Consider the following 19,170-nt stretch of genomic DNA (forward strand, 5'->3'; position numbering starts at 1 on the left):
GTACCATCTCAATGTTGGCCTCCTCGATCATAGCGAAGCCTAGCCGATTGTGCGAGATGACCCAGAAGTGAAGCCAGACAGGACGTCTTTCGTAACACCTTGAATCTTTGATGACTTAATGAAAAGGATGTGAATGATTCGCTGCGCACTTTCAGCATCTAGTTATGGAGCAGATAAAAAGTCTTTCGAATTTGTCATCTATGCAACGATCAACAAAGTGGCTATGCACTTCTCTAATTCAAGATGGGAAATCTGACCGTGTCAATGACACGAAATGCCGTAGAATGGCACGACTGAATGTAAATAGCAGTCGCAATATGATTTTCAGATGCCCCCATGCTCATGTATATGCAACCGGCCAAACCATGCAAATCCATCATCATTTTATCTTCCAAATCATCGATGGGATAGAAATCTAAGCCGAGTTTGGACTTTCCGAATCGTCCTTCTCGAGTTCGTAGAATAACAAGTACACTTCCCTTTGCATCCCTAACACATCACTGGTTTTACTTTCCTTGATTTTGTCATCGCTTATTCTCCACCACCTGTCTGTCGTCTTCCTCTTCCTCTTGGGTCGTACAACATCAGCCATGCTTGTCCTTGTCGAGGCCCCATTCATTTCCACTTTTTTATTTAAAGTCGGTGCGGCCGAGGGAGTGGAGTCCGATGGGGATGGAGATGATGTTTTTGAGCGAGAAAGTCTGGATGATAAAGTCGACTTTGCAGATCTAGCAATTGAGCGTATGCTGCCAGTTTCTGGATCTCTTGACGATGGATCGGGGTCCCGAGGCGCGGAAGTAGGACCGAGTTGCCGGGTAGTGGTGTGAGATGATCCTGAGGTGGATGTTGCAAAGGAGAGATGTCGGCCCGAGCCGTTGCGTGATGATTCTCCTGATATTCGATACCCGTTGGTGTATGGCAGGGAGGGTGATGATGATGCGGCAGAGGATGGTGATAGTACTTCTGGCATTGATGAGAGAGTACTGACGTCTCCGTTCGTATCATCACCTCGGTGTGAGATACCTATGTAGGGTGTAGAGATCTCGGAAGTCATTGGGCTTGCTGATTTGCTGTATACTGCAGCTGCCCTGAAAGTGTTTGGATTTGAATAAGGCGTCAAGATAGATTGCCGTCTAAATGTTTCATAGTGGCCCGAATGATGACTTCCTTTGTGACAGACAACACTGGACAACTTGTAGAATTTTCGATCAGCAAGTCCGCCTAAAGGTAGACGCTCTGGAAATGATACTTTCGCCGAGTTCTTCATGGTTGATCTACTGGCATCGAATATTGATCGTGATAGATGTATGGCCATGATTTTGGGAAATTCTGTGATCCTGACATGCTTTGCAATCTTGCGCTTGGGAGCAAATTTTCTGTCCGGCATTTCCACATCTTTGAGCTCATCTTCCGGATTTGAATCTATTGCTGTTCTGATCTTGTCGATATATTGCTTTGTCTTTGTCCTGAATTTGTCTGAATTTGATTTCGAGTATTCCTCTTCATACATTTCTAAGGCATGGAGGAGTCGGCATTTCTCGCACTTGAAGTCTTCGATGTATTCGGTCTTGAACATTTGGTCGAAGCAAGAACTCAGTGTGGTGGAACTCACTTGAGGAACACTCAAGGTTAATGAACAGAACGTGGTTCTCGTAGCCTTCGGCTTGAAACCGCACGTCGAGCATTCGATCTGTGACTCCGAGCTACCTTCGAAGGGGAAGCCATCCTCTTCACTTTGTGTATTTGGGTCCCCATTTGTTTTTGTGAAGGAGGCCGCAGTCTTTCGATCTTGAACTTGCTCCAGCGATTCGTCCTCTGGAGCAGGAGGATTTGTGGGTAGGCTCTCTCCATTTGCTGTAGCAAGCTGGCTCAGTTTACGAGCTAGAGGTTCTTCGGCAACGGAACCATTCTCACTGATCAAGCCCTGCGTCTTATGTGCAAAATCTCTGGCCCGGTAGCCCGCATGATACTCGTCACACAACCTTTCCGCTAGGACTTGGAGGAACTCCTGCGCATCTTGCTGCTGTCGACTGATCTTCTGCTTAAAAGCATCCTGTAGACATTGCACAAATGGTGCAGCGGAGATTGTCTTTTTGTATATCGGGCGCTCATTTAATTTGTTCAGCATGTCTCTCAATCCGAAAGTAACCATTCCAGCTTGCAATCCTTCAATCTTCCACGCTGGCATGCTCTTCCGTGCCGGATCCTCCACAAGATGGGCATAGATCTCTGGTCCGCCGAGATCTCTTCTATGTGTCTCTTGGGTGAGGTATATCCGCATGTCCCCTAACCCCGCCAAGGCTTGCAGAACTGAGTTGATGAAGCAGTCATTTGCGGGATTGTTCAAGCCGATGATTGTATTCTTCCGCGAGCGGGCTGTCGTATTCGCAGATTCGTTGTCTATGAAATATGTAGGTCCAAAGACGTAAACAATAGCTACGGCTGCTAAACCAGCACCTGCGGCATAGGTTGCAATTGTAAGGTTCTTGTCCGGCATACTGAATGAAGACTTCGGATGTGTAGGAAAGGTTTGGGTGAAGACTATCGACCGTACATCTCTGTAGGTAATCTCCGGCTCGCTGGAGTCGAGCCCTCCTCTACCGTTGTCTCGTAATTATGAATCGTCCAAGGACTTCCGCTGAATATCTTCGGAACTAAGGGACGAAGGAACGTGGGGTGTATGGTATGCGCGTAATACGGGATGAATAGCCACGGTTGCCGCTGGACTTTTATCAAATGAGTGTATTCCGACGAAGATGTAAGAAGGAAAATTAATTGAAATTAGCAAGGTGCTTCCATTAAAAAGTTATAAGACCTAGATTTTGAGACTCAATGCGATTCCACAGATCGGCCCTTGTCCCGCCGAGGCCGATATTTGATAAACATACGCCACACGATATCTAAAATCCAGCATCTTTTTTTGAACTTCTGGCTGTTGTAGTTCAAAGACAACTTGAGTGAACGCGCACGACAAATTCTGTACCAATGGCATCACCACTGGTCTCCCGAGCTCCACAATGCATGTCCTGTGTCCGCCGCATCTCTGGCAGCTTAGCAGACAGCTTCAGCATCCACGCAGGCCAGCAAGTCCGTGGAAAGAAGAAGCTTGCTAAAGTCTCGACCATCCGGGTTCAATTGAAACAGAATGTGCCTGGATATGGCAGAAGAGGTAACTCATGTTCTTGCTAATGGAGCATCCTGTTCGCAACATAGCTAATGAGTATAGGTGCTGTCATTGGAGTCACTGCAGGGGTGATGCGAAACATCTGGTATCCTAAAGGAATGGCAGAATATGTCACTGCGGCCAAGCAAGAAGAATTGGGCGTGAAGAAGGACAGTGGATTGGAAAGAGATTCTACTTTCAGGAGCAACACGGAAATAAAGGTTGAAAGGCAATCAGATATGCCAGAGGTGAAGGAGGAGGAGGTTCTTCGGCCTCCGCCGCCTATACCTTCTCTAGTAGAAGAAGTATATCGCGAGCCACAGACACCGCAGATACAATTGGAGCTCATGAGTGTAAGACCTCCAATCTAATGATCGAGAATGTCCTACTAAATTGCCCTAGCCCGAAAAAGCGAAATCCATTCTAGAAGATCTACTACCACCAAATCTAGACTTCTACCGAACTACCATTACCATACCGAAAAAGATATCGCCTTCCATATCTGCTTCTGCAGTCATAGCTTCTGGTGCAGCAAGATCTGCGAAGTCAGAGGAGAGCAACAAAATCCATGGATCAGTCTCGACGAGTGACATTGCTGCGAACCTCAAAGCTATATTAGCGGAGGACGAAGAAGGATCTCGTGTTGTGGTTTCACCTGAACAAATATCTTTTGTCCAGGAAACGCAAGACAAGGACCGTGTGAAACAATTGGGGGTTTTCCAGATTGAGATCAAACTGGAGGGAGCAGGAAACCCTGTTCGAAGAACCATTCAAGTCAATGCTCAGAGCTGAACCAGGGAGCATGTATTATACTGAACATACGATATGTAACATCACTGCATTTTGTTGTCAATCTGGATGGATATAAGGAGGCTGAGAGCTGTGTGCGGAATAAAGGTTTGTCTCTTGTTTAGGAGTATTATATACCTAGTAAGATCTTATCTCAAGTGAGGAGGAATTTTATTTTCATTGGAACTTACTGGTAGGGATTTCCTGTTCATGGGATCTGTCTCAGGGGATTTGAATTCTCAAGACTCCTTGAGAAGGAACATTCGAGAAGCATGAGCGTTTTGTTTTGTCACGTCACTTACAAGTAGAAAAGAATTGTGGACACAGAGATGGACCGATATGGATAACAGGTTCTCTAACGCTTCTAAAGTCATTTTACAGGCCTTGCTATTCTCCGAAAGATTACTGGACATTGGCCGCTTTTCCACATCAGAAGAGCCGGCCATGAAGATAAATCCTTTAATTGAGGCACATATTGACAGCAAGCCGCTTTTTTTTGTCTCGGGAAGAAAATTTTGATATGCCTCATCCGGCATCGGCAGCATGGGTTTGGCTCAATATCTGTTTGAATCCCGCATTTTCTGAGCTATTGTACTGTTGAGAATCTTGGTATTCTCATGGCATGGTACCAAAAGAACACAGATCTGTACAGTTGCCCACCCGATTTATATATATATGGGTCGGCAATGTTAGGAATCCGGCGGGTTTTCTCGGGTGCTCCTCGGCTTGAGGGATTGTTGAAATGCCACTAGTGCTATGATTTCATTTGACCCCGCCAGCCCGCTAATACCCCCCGATCTCAGCTTTATCTTTCTCCTACGATTTCTTCTACAACCAATATTCTTCCAACTCAAGGACATTGTCTTGCAGACGTCACTACAGGTAAGTCATATTTTCACTCTGCAGAAATTTTCCATGCACCTCCTGCGCCCGAAAACAGCTCAGTGACGCAGATCGAGCCACCCCCACCAAGAGCTAGCAGCGGTCCGAATCACAAAAGAAAATCCACCAAATTCAAACCAAGAATTGTTACTGATCAATTCAATTGAAAAGCAGATCCTACCTTCACTTTTATTCCTACGAATTCGATTCTCGTGCTTCGAACTTCGCAGATCGCATAACCTCGCCTTTCCAAACCACACACTCGAGCTACACAAACCGCAATCATGGGTGCCCAGGACGTATTGTCTAGAAAGTCTGGTGTTATCGTTGGTGATGATGGTCAGTAAAAGAGTCCTTGAGATCCTAATACTACTGTTTCTTCTCTACACCGACAATCTCAGATACTACTATTACGCCCGTGCTGACTGTTTGGCTAGTTCTCAAGCTTTTCAACCACGCTCAAGAGCACAAGTATGCCATTCCGGCAATTGTAAGCCTCTTCGATCGCATAAGTGACCAATACTAATATCTCAAAGAACGTTACCTCATCTTCAACTGTGGTAGCATCTCTTGAGGTAAGACTCACTCTCATCTCAATCTGCCATCCTCTCCCCATGGGAGCTCTTAACATTTGACCACATTACATTGCTAACTTCTTCAAAAAAGGCTGCTCGTGATGCGAAGAGTCCTATTATCCTTCAGATGTCGCAAGGTGGTGCTGCTTACTTCGCTGGAAAGGTATACACAGACGCTCCGATAGCTTTGAATGCCGAGATTGACACATAGCATTAGGGTGTGGATAACAAGGACCAAACCGCCAGTATCATCGGGGCAGTAAGCGGAGCAAATTACATAAGATCCGTTGCTGCTGCGTAAGAGGCTCTGTTATGATTTTCAAAGACAATGACTGACTCTTTGGGTTCTAGGTACGGCATCCCGGTCGTTTTGCACACTGATCACTGGTAAGTACTTAAGCCTTTGAGACACTGGTAAATGCTAATACAATAATAGCGCTAAGAAGCTCCTCCCGTGGCTTGATGGTATGCTCGATGCCGACGAGAAGTACTTCAAGGAGCACGGCGAGCCGCTCTTCTCCAGCCATATGATCGATCTCAGCGAAGAGGAAGTCGACTTCAACATCCAAACCACTGCCAAGTACCTTAAGCGAGCTGCCCCAATGAAGCAATGGCTTGAGATGGTAAGTGGTAGCAAAAGTTGAGGATTGAACCATGTCTAATTTACGTCGCAGGAAATTGGTATTACTGGTGGTGAGGAGGACGGTGTTAATAACGAGGATGTTGACAACAACTCTCTCTACACCCAACCCGAGGATATCCTTGCCATCTACAAGGCTCTATCCCCAATCTCCCCATACTTCTCCATCGCTGCCGGTTTCGGTAACGTCCACGGTGTCTACAAGCCAGGAAATGTCAAGCTTCACCCAGAGCTCCTCGGCAAGCACCAAAAGTATGTCAAGGATGCTATTGGAGCTAAGGAGGACAAGCCAGTCTTCTTGGTCTTCCACGGTGGATCCGGATCAACTAAGAAGGAGTACTTGGATGCCATCAGCTACGGTGTCGTAAAGGTCAACCTTGATACTGACTTGCAATATGCTTACCTCACCGGTATTCGTGATTACGTTCTCAACAAGAAGGACTACATCATGAAGCAAGTCGGCAACCCTGATGGCGAGGACCAGCCAAACAAGAAGTATTTCGATCCTCGTAAGTAGACCTTTTGCATGTAAACTCAATTCAAGCTAATATCCAACAGGTGTCTGGGTCCGTGAGGGTGAGAAGACTATGTCTGCTCGTGTTGCTGAAGGTCTCAAGGACTTCAACACTGCTGGCCAGCTATAAGCATCAACTCTGGATACTTCATGATGGCTGTATTTTCTTTCGGGGAGGTTTGTTATGGTGGGACCTGGATGAAGGTACATAGCCTTGGGAAGTGATAAGGCGTAGGTTAGAGAAGCCAAAATGCAATACCAACTGTGAAGCCTGACCTGATTTAACCTTTTGATGATCTGGGTAATTTCCGTCTGCTGCTGTTCTTGCATTCACGTAAGCATCACTATAAGACTCCATAAGAGCGTCGCCAAGAGAATCATCGAAGGTTTGATGGAATTGTTCAAGGACCACAACAGGGGCCATTCTTGACATCCTAGGACATCTTCATTCAAGCGCAACGAAAGCTGAAAGTAGGACTCCGCCAATCTTGCCTCAGCCCCTTACTTGCCTTCGCCCAGTAATCCGGGGTAGAGCATGGTGGATAACAATGGAGACGAGAGTTCATCCGAACAATATTGGGACCGCAACCATGGCCTTGGATAATAATAAACTTCTCGAAACAATCAGAGATTAGTTTGTGTTCGCTAAACGAAGGATCATCTGGGACTGCCTAAAGAAGATATATTGCGAAATCAACCAACTAAGTGAGGCTTGTGCAGCATTCGCTACCCCTGAGGCTGAATAGAGTTCTGACACAGGGACAGCATATCAATTGCTACGAGAGGCTAGTGGCATGACGTACCATCTCGCCAATACGAATCCTGTCAGCCTTCAGATGCATATCAAAGGACTGGCGAACTTGATAATTACTCTTTACGGCACAAAAGTGCGACTGTGCTATTAAAGATGACCTCTAAGGGTTGCAATTTGATGCACGACCCATTTAATCTTCAATTGCCAACATCCAGCGGATCTGACTAGACGCTTATGTTGTTTACCAGCCAGAGGAAAGGATGCAGCGCATTCATACAGTCTGACTTAGAAGGCTGAGCGGTGACGCCTGCTGAGCACTGCTAAAGCGTATTCTCCAGTGGGAAAATCCTGCTTGAGTAGACTACCATCATGCTCACAGCCATGAAAACGAAATTACATTGTCGCAATTGTCCTTTTTTGGACTATAGCCCTGTGCCAGCGCTCAGCTCTGCTACAATATAAACAGAATCGTTCTCAATTTCAAGCACCGAATCAATCACATCTTTTCTCAATCAACTTCGCAGTTCACAATCCAAATGGGCTCGATGAAGTCTTTCCAGCTCAACGCAGCGATGCGGTTCTTCCTATGTATTACCTTTGCGTATGCTTCCTTTGCATCTACCATTCGTCGCCGTGACACACTACCTACCACTCTGTTCTCCAATGTACGTTCAATGGGGCACCCTCACTTCATGTATGGATGGTACTAAATTTCAAGAGATTACATCCTCTACAAATCTCACTTGGTCTCCTTGCATTTCGACCTTTCAGTGTGCAGTTCTCGAGGTAAGTTCAGCCACTGATCTATCCAATTGCTTCGCTAATGTAACGGAAAACGCTTAGGTACCTTTAGACTATGCTCTTCCGAACGGAACCAGAGCCTACGTTCCACTGCTCAAGTATCCCGCAACGACAAAGCCATACAAAGGAATGATCTTGACAAATCCGGGTGGGCCTGGGGATTCAGGGGTAGCAGCGGCACTTGGCCTAGGTAAAGAATTATCCGCAGCGTTCGGAACGAGCTATGATTTTGTGGGTTTTGACCCTCGAGGTGTTGGATATAGTCTCCCATCCGGGATCTGTGTTGGATCTGGGGCATCCCCTCAGAAGCGCCGCTCTATCGAAACCATCCCAGTGGGACGTGGACCCGAAATACCAGAATTGTTTCTCGAGGCAGCCTACCAGAACGCAACCGTGAACGGGGAGATCTGCCAAGAGCAGATTGGAGGTCCAAATGATGCTGGTCCGCACATGACAACATCGGTCAATGCCAAAGACATGATCTCAATCCTAGATGCCTTCGCAGCAAGTCCCGAAGCTGTTGGAGTTGAGAATGCGACTGATCTAAACTATTGGGGCTTCAGTTACGGCACGTTTCTGGGACAAACTTTTGCATCGATGTTTCCGGATCGTGTTGGCCGGATGGTTATCGATGCTGTGGTGGATCCGGAAGACTATATCTTGATGCAGGATGAGAAGATGATTCAGTTCAGCGATGAAACGTTTTCTACGTTCTTGTGTGTACCCTCCTCTCTTCATCCGGACACGAAACGTTTTGCTGACATTACAATAGTATTTACTGTTTCTTGGCTGGTGATGCCTGCCCATACTTTACCGGCTCCTCACCTTACGACGTTTATCTTCGATTCGCCGACACCGTTTCAAAGCTTGATGTAGACCACGCCTTTAGTCACGGTTGGCAGAATGCCACTGACTTATACTTGCTTCTCGAAGATGTTAAGCTCACCTTGTTTGAAGGTATCTACTCGGCCATAGAGAATTTCCCTACAATGGCGCAAACGCTCGTGATGGTGGAACAAGCATTGAAGAACTTGACGTCCGCGTCTCTTGGAACTTTTGAGACTTATGTCAATAGTTATCTGCCAATCGTTGGCCAATCTCCAGCTATCTTTTGCACGGATGGTGGCAATCTATTGTTTAACTCGACGTTGAAGGACATGTCATTCATCACAGCGTCTCTCAAAAGTCAGACTTGGGTATCTGGAGAGATACTTTCAGTCACTCGGATCGACTGCGCGGGCTGGTCGATCAAGGGGACTGAGAGATATGCCGGTATGTGGTATTTTGTGCGCGAACACCAGAAGACTGACGTTAAATAGGTCCTTTTGGTGGCGACACCAAAAATCCAATGTTATTCGTGAGCAATACTCGGGATCCAGTCACACCAGTGTACAAGTTAGTATATATTCCTTCCTCCTCATAAATAAACTCTGACATGGAGTAGTGGACAGAAATGGAGCCATCGATTCAAGGGTGCTCAGCTTTTAACTGTAGACGGCACGGGTGTAAGTTATGCTACCTCCCCCATCTGTTCGTTTCACTCATACAAACTTTAGCACACGTCGCCCATTACAAAAAACACATGCGCATTTCAAAAGATTGGCAACTACTTCAAGACAGGCGAGCTTCCTGGGAACGATAACTTCTGCAAGTTGGAAGTAGGCCCATGGAACGTTACGATTCCGCAGGGGATGGAGAATGTGAACGGCTGGCGTGATATACAAGATGGTCTTGCATCTCTCAGAGCACCAGCCCCATGTCGGTCGCGATACTAGAGCAGGGGATAGCGGATCAGCAGGTCCGCTTGATCTTTGGAAGTGTGTTTGAGTAAGCTTTAAGATGTATAGCATAGATTTGATTTTCTTTTCGATTTTGGGGTCCTTAGATCGTTGCTTGGAGATCTTGTCAGGATATAATTAAGCTTAATTATGAATTTTCTGCATACTCAAGACAACGCGAGACTTGACTACAACTCGAACAAAGGTAAGTCGTCTTGCGAAATTATGACAGATTGATAGGAGTCGTTGACGACTTACTGGCTCACAGCCCTCAGGGTGTGTACCTTGAGGCCTTAGTAACCAATCCGAAGCATATCTGGAATATGTAATAGATTCCAAATCAACTTGATTTTCCGTGGAGAGACAAATGTTTCTTCATTTATGTGCCCACGTGCGATGTCTCACATTTAACCTTGTTAGAGCCCAGGGAGGCTGAGCTTCCAACTCTCATTGGCGATGACGTCTCGAAGCGATCGTGGGGCAAATGTTGGCCTGGTCCTGGGGAGATTGAGCTCAATATTCGACCCTTAAAAGTCACTTCATTCTTCAAATACATATTCTCATTATCCAGTATTGCGCGAATCATCACCTGAATCAAGTTACGACGTGTTACGAGAAGCGACAAAAATACAATTCGTTTCGCAGAACCAACTACTTTCAAATCTAATTTCCACCACACGACCATGTCTTCCAGCGAGAAAGAAGGAGGCGGCGTATCTGCGCAGAACAGAGGTTCATGGAGTGCCTTCCTAAAATCTATCGCCTCGTTCTCTGGAGATTTATCGTCGTTGACTGCGCCTCCATTCATCCTATCCTTGACTTCTCTCGTCGAATTCTCGTCCTATTGGGCCGAGCACCCTTCGATATTCGTGGCACCTGCGAAAGAGAATGACCCCGAGAAACGAGCATTATTGGTGCTGAAATGGTTCTTGAGCACATTGAAGCAACAGTATGCGAGTCGAAGTGATAAGTTTGGAAATGAGAAGAAGCCTCTGAACCCTTTCTTGGGCGAGCTCTTTTTGGGAAAATGGGTAGACGAAGCGGGGACGACAGAGCTGGTGTCTGAGCAAGTCAGGTTCGTAGTAAGCATACTTGTAGTGGAACTCCATTTCTGACTTTGACACGCAGCCATCATCCACCTGTCACAGCCTACCAGATTGCGAATAAGGAGCATGGAGTTTACCTCCAAGGGTACAATGCGCAGAAGGCCTCCTTCTCTCGAACTATCAATGTCAAGCAGATTGGACACGCTGTATACTCTATACCAGCCTACGGCGAAACCTACCTTATCACCCTCCCCAACCTACATATCGAAGGACTTATATTCGGAGCACCGTTTGTTGAATTAAACGACAAGACCTACATTACTAGCAACACTGGTTATACCGCCAAGATCGACTACAGTGGCAAGGGATGGTTGTCAGGGAAGAAGAATAGCTTTACGGCTACAATGTACCGGACACGGAAGGAGAAAGATGTCCTCTATACCGTAACTGGTCAGTGGAACAAGACTTGGGATATCTACGAAGGATCCAAGAAGAGCAACGTTATCGACACCTACGACGCCGAAGCTCTGCCTACCACACCTCTCACCATCGCCCCAACTGAGCAACAAGACCCTCTCGAATCTCGCAGAGCTTGGCAAAAAGTAGCAGAAGGAATTGCAGTCGGAGACATGGATCTGGTGGGCGCTGAGAAGACCAAGATCGAGGAATCACAACGAGAACTCAGAAGACAAGAAAAATCCGACGGCAGATTATGGGAACGGAGATATTTCTCACTGGTAGAAAACGATTCGATCCTGGCCAAGCTTGCACCTGCGATTGGACTTGCTCCTGAAGAGGACAAGACAGGAGGTGTTTGGAGATTCGATGAGAAGAAAGCTGCGGGTCAAGCAACGAAGACAACTACAGCTGCGCCTCCAACGAGTACAGAAAAGCACTCTGAATTGAAGTGACGGGTGTTCATATTGGGTTGGTTGGCGCATGGCATGGGATGGATGGGAGCTGGGCTTTGAATTGTTGCTTCTTTCTTTTCATGGATGTATTCATCACACAATTCGATTCGTTGCATGGTCCATAGGGGAAAATAAAGCACGTACGTATCGAAGTTTCTTAATTTGTTGCACTTTTGCGTGACTTTCAACACTTTTCTGGCTGGAATAAGAAGGTGTGCCAGATTTATTACTCTACAAAAAGAAAAAAATATGGAAATTAAGCTATAGCCTCGTTTCTTCTCTCTGTCCATTCTGGCTGGAGTCAGAAGCTACGACAGATTCACTATTGTACAAGAGTTAAATTTCCGTTTTTCTAGTACTCCGCTGCCTATATTGGGAGGTTGTGGTGCTGTTCTTGCATGGCGAGCTGGCAGGAAAAGACGAGATGGCGTTGAGAGAGGCTAGGAAATGGAAAAAGCATGATGTGTATGATTCGTCTGGTCATGCCCATTGGGAGCCTAGATGAGCCTGTCCTTCTATGCTCACAATCACTTCAATTTCCATGAACAGAGAGAGCCCAATTTACTTCCACATTGTCAAAGCAATCTTCTCTTTCCATTATGAATTGTCTCCTATTCTCACATAGACACGTCTCCGAACATCTCCAGATCGCCATCACCAACATTCTGGAGGCCGGTGCCCAAGTGAGGCCTCCAATTTTCCTTGATCGGGGTGATGCAGGCGTTGCTTAACACTTTTGGGACTTGGAGGTTCTACATAGATATTAGCATTTCTCCTATCTTTCATGTCTTCGAGGGAAAATTGCTTGCGGTCATTCTTCATCTCATCTAAGTGTTGGAACCGAAGCTACCACTGGGCGTAGGTCTGGAAGTGTCTCGAACGAGGGGTGAGCTCTAGGATAAGAGTAGATGTTGTGTTCCTGGTTCTCAAACAATCTCGGGCGAGTCCGCCATCGACAGTGTCGACTGGAAAGCTCGGTATTTGGGAAATAGCTTTCCAAGTTTCATCCCTGACGAGTCTCTAAGCGGGGAGGAGTGGAAAGAAAAGTGGCTGATGCCCGAAAGCTTCTTCTCTTACATTACATGTACGCAATCATCAATCTGCTCCAATGCTGTCCTACTGTTGGTTGTAGCATGAATGCAGACGTTTTGCACACTAGAACAAGAATTTCACCTTTCTTTAATGCTGGAAGAAACAATGGTGGGGTAAAGTTCTTGATTGTTGTGCTATCTCCCTCTACTAGCTCTGTCTCAATGCCTTTCTGGTATCCGTTACGGGCGCAAGTGGGACGTCGTCCATTAGCTCCGTATCAATGCCCCTCTCTCTGTTTCCTCTCTCTATTCCACTCTTTATTCCCGTGCCTTCTAGGCATTCTGTGTAATGCTCCAAGTCCCTAGAATGGTCGCATTCTCAAATAGGGGCTTTGAAAATGGCATTTATAGAGAGTGGAGGAATGGAGATAATAGGCTAGAGAGTATGCAAATTTTCTAAGCACTTTGAAAAAATATAGAAAGAACAGAAAGTACAGAGGAATAAAGACCATTCTTCGCAGCCTTCTAACTAATAGGCACAGCGTGGCCGTCCTACTGATAGCCTAGACTATCCGTAAAAGCTTCGGTCTGCTACTTAAGTCTCGCAGAATAGTAAAGCTACTACACCTTCCCATTACAGCCCATAGTGTACAAAAAAAGAGAAAGGAAATCAAGCTGTAGCCTAAATATTTAACCCATCTATAAAAAAAAGTTAAGTCTACTACTCTATAATACTATTATAGAGTAGTAAATCTGCTGCACTTTCCGAATATAGCCAAAAGCGTACACAAGACTGCAACCTGATCACCGGAACCCATCTATAGAAAAAGCCAAGTCTACTATTCTACAGCACTCTACAACATTGTTGTGGAGTACAATAGTAGTGAATCTGCTGCACCTTCCGAATACAGCCAGAAGCGTACAGAGAGACAAACGAGGCTGCAGCCTCACCACTAAATCCAGATATAAAAGAAGCCAAATCCCCTGCTCAAATCCTTCTTCTCTAGACATCAACAAGATCTTCAAGGTACGGTATACCCTCATGATCAACACCTAGCCACTGTACCTCATCCACTCGAACCCACTCTACCCCACCACTGCCCTTCTTCATCATATGCTCAACCCTTTCTCATCCTCACACCTCATACCTCGACTTTGAGTCTCGTCGAAGCTCACCAAGCTGACTTGCACCAGATGCTGCCGTTGCTGTCGCTGGTTCCCAAAAGAGCCTAGCGGCATGCACCTCGGCTGGCAATTTGAAGATCGGCTAATCACAGAGCGAAGCTGCCACCGTCCCCAGGTTTCAGTTGATCCCCGCGGCGCCACACCTGTCAAAAACAAAGTGAAGCTTCCCTCGGGTCACTTTCTTCGACCTCAACTCAACCAACCAACAACAACAAACTCCCACCAAGACGTGGTTGTGTGAGAGCGAGACCTCGACCTCGAGGGCGCTGATTGGCCCCGTTCGTCAACAACTAGCGCCGAATCTTGCTCGGAGGACTCAGTGTGATCTACGGACCGCACAACCAGATGTGAGTGAAGTAAATATCTCTCTCCTGGTCACCCCAGACTCGGAAACCGATAAGATAAGGAGCCCCAGCCTTGGCGTTCGTGTCCAACGCGAGATTCAGCCTCACGATGATCTGCAACCCAATCCGGATTAGCGGGGAATGAACCTGGCTGGCTCGGCAATCACTGATCGCGTCGCGATGCGCGTCTATATTATGTCTCAGTTCATCCCCTCCACCAACGCCTTTCTCGGAAGGTCGCAACAGCTCCAATTCGATACGATCTCAGCTACAGCAACACTCGAACGCACTCTCAATCAACCTTCAACTACACTATTTTTCAATATTCTACAACCATCAACACCAACCATCAACATGCCTGGCATTCTCCAAAAACCTTCTCGCGAAAATGTCCGATACCTCGACACTGACCGACCTCCCCGGGATCTTTTGAGAATCTGGAAGACGACTTCAACTCCCGTTCACCCTGGTGCCGTTTCAATGTCCGACAGTTCCAGACCTACGTCCAGTGGCAACGACGACAGCTCCGGTTCAGACAGTCCTCGCCCCTCGAATGTTCGAACCTACCAACGCGTCGACTTTTCGCAACCATATGATGTGGCCGAAAGTCGGGCCAGAAGACAAGCAGGACGAAATGCACAAGGACTGGTCGCCGAAACACGATCGGACATTCGACGCAAAAAGTTTGGATTGACCGAAGCAATGATGAAGATTGAAGAACTTGAAAAGGACGTCGAAAATATGGACAAGAACTTCGGAAAAGTGGACGAAATGCAAGAAACCCTCCGAAAATTGTCGAAAGTCCTTCCTACTGCCGAACAATCGCACGCTCACAAGTTGAATTGCACTTTAGAGAGTATTCACGATGCGAAAGAAGGAATTGAGCGCCTTGAGGAGAAAGTTTCTGGTATTCCCATTGTTCCAGTTTCTTCCCCCATATTCCAGCTAACCTAATGTCACAGCAGTTCCCGACATTCCAGCAGTCCCAATTGTTCCAACAGTCTCCAGCATCGCAGCAATCCCAGTTGTTCCAACCGTTCCCGACATTCCAGCTGTCCCAGTTGCTCCAACAGTCCCCGATATTCCAGCAGCCCCAATTGTTCCAACAGTTTCCAACATTCCAGCAGACTCAGTTATTTCAACAGTCTCCAACATTCCGGCAGTTCCCAATGTTCCACAGAGTCAGGAAAAACCAGCAATCAAATTCAATGTCGAATTGGGTTTCAATCTCAATGCCCCAAGTTGGAAGGCAGTCTGGTCTTTCATGTTCTTGCTCTTCATGTTGTTCATGGTAAGCCCAATTCATCCTTGGTCTTCGAGCATTTCTCTGACTTCCTTGACAGGGTTGGCTCCTCCTCGAAGCCGCGATGTGCGGTGCCTACTGCAAGCCGAAATACTCCTCGACCGGACACTTCAAAGTCTCAGATCCTCTCTTCCCGAACGCCCTACCCACCAAACTTGATGAATGGACTGGAGAAAGAGTCAGCAGGGCTTGGCGGGCTTTCTGGAATCCCTGATTCAGTTTTCTGATTTCAGTTTTTTGTTTTGTTGTTTTTTGAGCACCTGTATCATTTTGGGAGACAACCAAGAGTTGAGAAAATCCTCGGCTCCCAGCATTTGTTTTGTTTTCTGGGTTTTTTGTTGGCGCTATATACCCAGGGAGATAACCATGAGTTGAGCAAATCCTCGGACTCCCGTTGCCTGTCTTGTTTTTTGGCGATTGTATCATTTGGGAGATAACCATGAGTTGATGAAAATCCTCGGGCTCCCACCTTTGTACTTTAGAAACTTTCCATAGCAATTAGAAGTGAATAACTCGGCTTGGAAACAAACAATTCTTCTCCCTCTTGCAATCCACAGTGAAGTGACCTCGCCTTTCTTGTGCTTGAATATCATTTTTCAATCTCCCAAAAAAGGTGGGAGCAATTACGATTGGACTTTCCATAGCAGATCGAAGTGCATAACTCGGCATCCAGCATTTTTGGTGCTGCTTTTCAATCACTCACGAAAGCCGGGACAACATGCATCTTAGACTACACTCCCTGCAGAAATCTTATGTTGGAGAATATAGCGTAGGGGGATAGCGGACCTGAGACCTTGAAATGGCCAGTACGTGTAGCCAAACATAACCAAAGTACATTGTCACCCGAGGATCCTCTCACTCACAGTTGCCTTCCATAATGACCGAATGAATTTACAAGGTAACAGTGATTTTCATAATTGTAACTTATGTACAAAAACCAAACCAACCCCACCCCTCCCATCAAACCAAAATGCCCCCCAGGATGCGCCGCCGGGCCATCATATGTCCAACCAACCGCAACAGCGAACCCGACAATAGCACCATCCCATCCATCCCATCCTTGTCCACCAAAAAGAAGAAACCCATAATTCAATTTTTAGTCGCTCTTCGCCTGGCTCCTCGTCTTCCTCTCCGCTCTGCCGACCGCGGGTTGTTTCTTCTCCTTCTTAGGCGCCTTCTTTTCTCCGCCTGCTGCAGCCTTGGGTCGTCCGGGTTTCTTCTTGTTGTCGCCGTTCTTGGTTGCGGCTGTGCCGTTGCTTGTTTTCTGCTTCTTGGGTTCTTCGCCTTCTTCTTCTTTCTTGTCCTCCGCTTCTTCACCAGCGTCGGCTTTCTCGTCCGCTTTTCGCTTTTCGCCTGTTTGTGCTTCGTCTTTCTTTTCTTCTTCTTCTTCTTCCTCTGGGTTTTGTTCAGCCTCCTTCTCTTCTTCCGGCTTCTTCTCCTTCTCTTCTTCCTGCTTAGACTCCCCGTTCACAGCATCCCCATTGCTGGAAGAAGACCCCTCAGCCTTCTTCTCGACGTTCAACTCGTTGGCCGTTTTGACGACGTCGTTGCCGCTGCGCTCGATGTGCACGGCGGGGTTGCTCGCGTCGCCCGTCTTAGAGATCTCGTTGCCGCGGTGCGAGGTAACGGTTACTTCGCCCGCTTTGACTTCGGCGGCTGTTCCCGAGGGGTGCGAGCCGTTCCAGTTCCAGGACACTGTGGAGGGGGATGTTAGTTTGGATCTGTAATCGAAGATTGAAGTAAAGAGAGCGCGGAAAGGAAAGGATGGTGAATGGAAGAGGCAGATAATTGGTGTTTTGTGCTACGGTTGGGGAAAAACAACCTTCCTCCTCTTCAGGATCTGATGAGGGAATGGGTGGACTGAAAGGAGTCCCAGAGTTTGCAGCATCAGAGAAGGGAGTAGCTGGAACATCAGAGCTCCGTTCTCGGGATCCTGCGGAACTGACTGCGCAGAAACCTGGGGGGTCTATTGGGAAGCGGATTCCGGGAGGAATATCGCCAATGAAGACAGAGACCTCAATGCGCTCTTCTGCCATTATGCTGTGTATGACTATTGCTGGGTCCTTTGGAAATTGAAATTGGAGGTAATGGTAAATGTGATGTTCAATACATTAATGATGCATTGTGGGAGCAATTCTGCGTTGACGATGCTAACAGAGAGGAAAGAGCTTCCGTACCTTTGTCCCCTTCTTGGACTTGTTCAGACATATCGGATGACGTCGGCCGAAAATTCTCAACTTCAATTCTTCAATCTCTGTTCTCAATATACGTATCTCGAGTCCGCGACGTAGGAAATACAATTGGAATGTTTGCGCAGTGAAAAGTGATGAGTTGCGACAAGAGTGAAGGGAAGGAAGGGTGCTGGAGTGACGTTCGAAAAGAGGAGGTTCTAGCCAAATGACGCTATGCCAGGGCCTATCACGAGCTATTTGGAGATCGAGGTACCGCAACCAGGAATCGTGCATGGTGCTGGGGCTGAGGTAAGGCTGGTCCGGCCAATGGCGAGCGGGTGATCCTGGGAGACCAGATCAAGCCACAGCGAATTGTGGGGAGCTGGGACTGGGAAGAGCAAATCAGGGCTGGCCAGCTTAGCACCGACGTTTTGCGGGGAAATCCTGAGGTCCGAGATCCCCATCTTGGTAATTGGCAGCAAGCAGCATTTGCCCTCACGCCGCGATGTACGCAATGGCGACGAACTCTGTTTCACAGCCATAGGAGAATGGCTAAATGGCTTCCCGTGGATATATGATCATGGGAGGAGAGGAGTTGTGCTGTAGAGTGTACTGTATAGCCACTAGGAAGGAATATCTGCTGCATGTTGGAAGCTCCGATAAATCCGGTCAGCTTACAGGGAAATTCTTAATGAGGGATTTTGCTATGTGAGCATTATTTAATGGGACGACAGAGCACGGAATATGCCTTGACAGCTAATGTAGGCCATCACAAAAAGTGTTTCTATGGAAAAGGGATAAAAGGAGAGACGACTGCAGAAGAGAGGACGTCACCGTCCCCTTTGGTTACGGTTGTCGATAGGACCACTATATGTGAGTTTTTTGGGACCAATAAGAAACGAACGGAACTTCCGCCGGTCACATACAAATATACAAATCACTTCACACATATTTTTCAAAGAAGAGGTAATGGGAGTCGCAAATCTGCAGTCAATTTCATTTCGAGTTTGACCGTTCCATCACTGAGCGCTCAAGACCCCAAATTCGCATCGTAAATTGCATTTGAGTACAGAGGCGAGCAGATCATACCAGCCCAGCCACACCATTCTTTCCATTCAAATTTCATGACCACCACCGCCTGCGAAAAAGATCAAATTGGTAAGGACCAGTCGTAGCCAGTCCCGCCCCATGCCCCATGACTGCGACCGATAACATGCATTCATTTGCTTTTTGACTTGAGAAAGTGTTGATTTTGTGCGTGCTTGCGACAACATCCATCCAGA

General features: G+C 46.9%; 7 protein-coding genes across 7 annotated transcripts; 5 read left to right on the top strand and 2 right to left on the bottom strand.

Annotated features, from left to right (window-relative positions):
* Window positions 1-166: 166 nt before the first annotated feature.
* LY89DRAFT_630427 (cysteine proteinase) lies at window positions 167-2,810 on the bottom strand. Its single transcript, XM_018211241.1, has one exon. It carries the CDS (start codon window positions 2,495-2,497, stop codon window positions 416-418), a length of 2,082 nt encoding a protein of 693 aa, XP_018062333.1. The 5' UTR covers window positions 2,498-2,810; the 3' UTR covers window positions 167-415.
* A 132-nt stretch (window positions 2,811-2,942) lies between these two features.
* On the top strand, window positions 2,943-4,124 carry LY89DRAFT_691294 (uncharacterized protein). Its single transcript, XM_018216273.1, has 3 exons — window positions 2,943-3,169; window positions 3,227-3,516; window positions 3,566-4,124. The coding sequence occupies exons 1-3, from the start codon at window positions 2,986-2,988 to the stop codon at window positions 3,953-3,955; spliced, it is 864 nt and encodes a 287-aa protein (XP_018062334.1). The 5' UTR covers window positions 2,943-2,985; the 3' UTR covers window positions 3,956-4,124.
* A 671-nt stretch (window positions 4,125-4,795) lies between these two features.
* Window positions 4,796-6,937, top strand: LY89DRAFT_691296 (putative fructose-bisphosphate aldolase 1). Its single transcript, XM_018216274.1, has 10 exons — window positions 4,796-4,834; window positions 5,009-5,173; window positions 5,272-5,324; window positions 5,371-5,409; window positions 5,501-5,572; window positions 5,627-5,706; window positions 5,761-5,796; window positions 5,846-6,032; window positions 6,084-6,558; window positions 6,608-6,937. The coding sequence occupies exons 2-10, from the start codon at window positions 5,119-5,121 to the stop codon at window positions 6,691-6,693; spliced, it is 1,083 nt and encodes a 360-aa protein (XP_018062335.1). The 5' UTR covers window positions 4,796-4,834; window positions 5,009-5,118; the 3' UTR covers window positions 6,694-6,937.
* A 1,268-nt stretch (window positions 6,938-8,205) lies between these two features.
* On the top strand, window positions 8,206-10,030 carry LY89DRAFT_691298 (alpha/beta-hydrolase). The gene is made up of 5 exons (XM_018216275.1): window positions 8,206-8,834; window positions 8,891-9,390; window positions 9,438-9,513; window positions 9,563-9,623; window positions 9,675-10,030. Exons 1-5 carry the CDS (start codon window positions 8,248-8,250, stop codon window positions 9,891-9,893), a joined length of 1,443 nt encoding a protein of 480 aa, XP_018062336.1. The 5' UTR covers window positions 8,206-8,247; the 3' UTR covers window positions 9,894-10,030.
* A 549-nt stretch (window positions 10,031-10,579) lies between these two features.
* Window positions 10,580-11,853, top strand: LY89DRAFT_600714 (Oxysterol-binding protein; the record flags this gene model as incomplete). Its single annotated transcript, XM_018210166.1, has 2 exons — window positions 10,580-10,971; window positions 11,025-11,853. 2 exons carry the CDS (start codon window positions 10,580-10,582, stop codon window positions 11,851-11,853), a joined length of 1,221 nt encoding a protein of 406 aa, XP_018062337.1.
* A 2,790-nt stretch (window positions 11,854-14,643) lies between these two features.
* On the top strand, window positions 14,644-16,206 carry LY89DRAFT_691301 (uncharacterized protein). The gene is made up of 3 exons (XM_018216276.1): window positions 14,644-15,320; window positions 15,376-15,704; window positions 15,757-16,206. Exons 1-3 carry the CDS (start codon window positions 14,768-14,770, stop codon window positions 15,928-15,930), a joined length of 1,056 nt encoding a protein of 351 aa, XP_018062338.1. The 5' UTR covers window positions 14,644-14,767; the 3' UTR covers window positions 15,931-16,206.
* A 423-nt stretch (window positions 16,207-16,629) lies between these two features.
* LY89DRAFT_691302 (uncharacterized protein) lies at window positions 16,630-18,305 on the bottom strand. Its single transcript, XM_018216277.1, has 2 exons — window positions 17,894-18,305; window positions 16,630-17,411 (listed from the first exon to the last, which is right to left on the bottom strand). Exons 1-2 carry the CDS (start codon window positions 17,922-17,924, stop codon window positions 16,813-16,815), a joined length of 630 nt encoding a protein of 209 aa, XP_018062339.1. The 5' UTR covers window positions 17,925-18,305; the 3' UTR covers window positions 16,630-16,812.
* Window positions 18,306-19,170: the final 865 nt, after the last annotated feature.

This window comes from Mollisia scopiformis, assembly GCF_001500285.1.
Source record: "Mollisia scopiformis unplaced genomic scaffold LY89scaffold_34, whole genome shotgun sequence".
Lineage (NCBI taxonomy): Eukaryota > Fungi > Ascomycota > Leotiomycetes > Helotiales > Mollisiaceae > Mollisia > Mollisia scopiformis.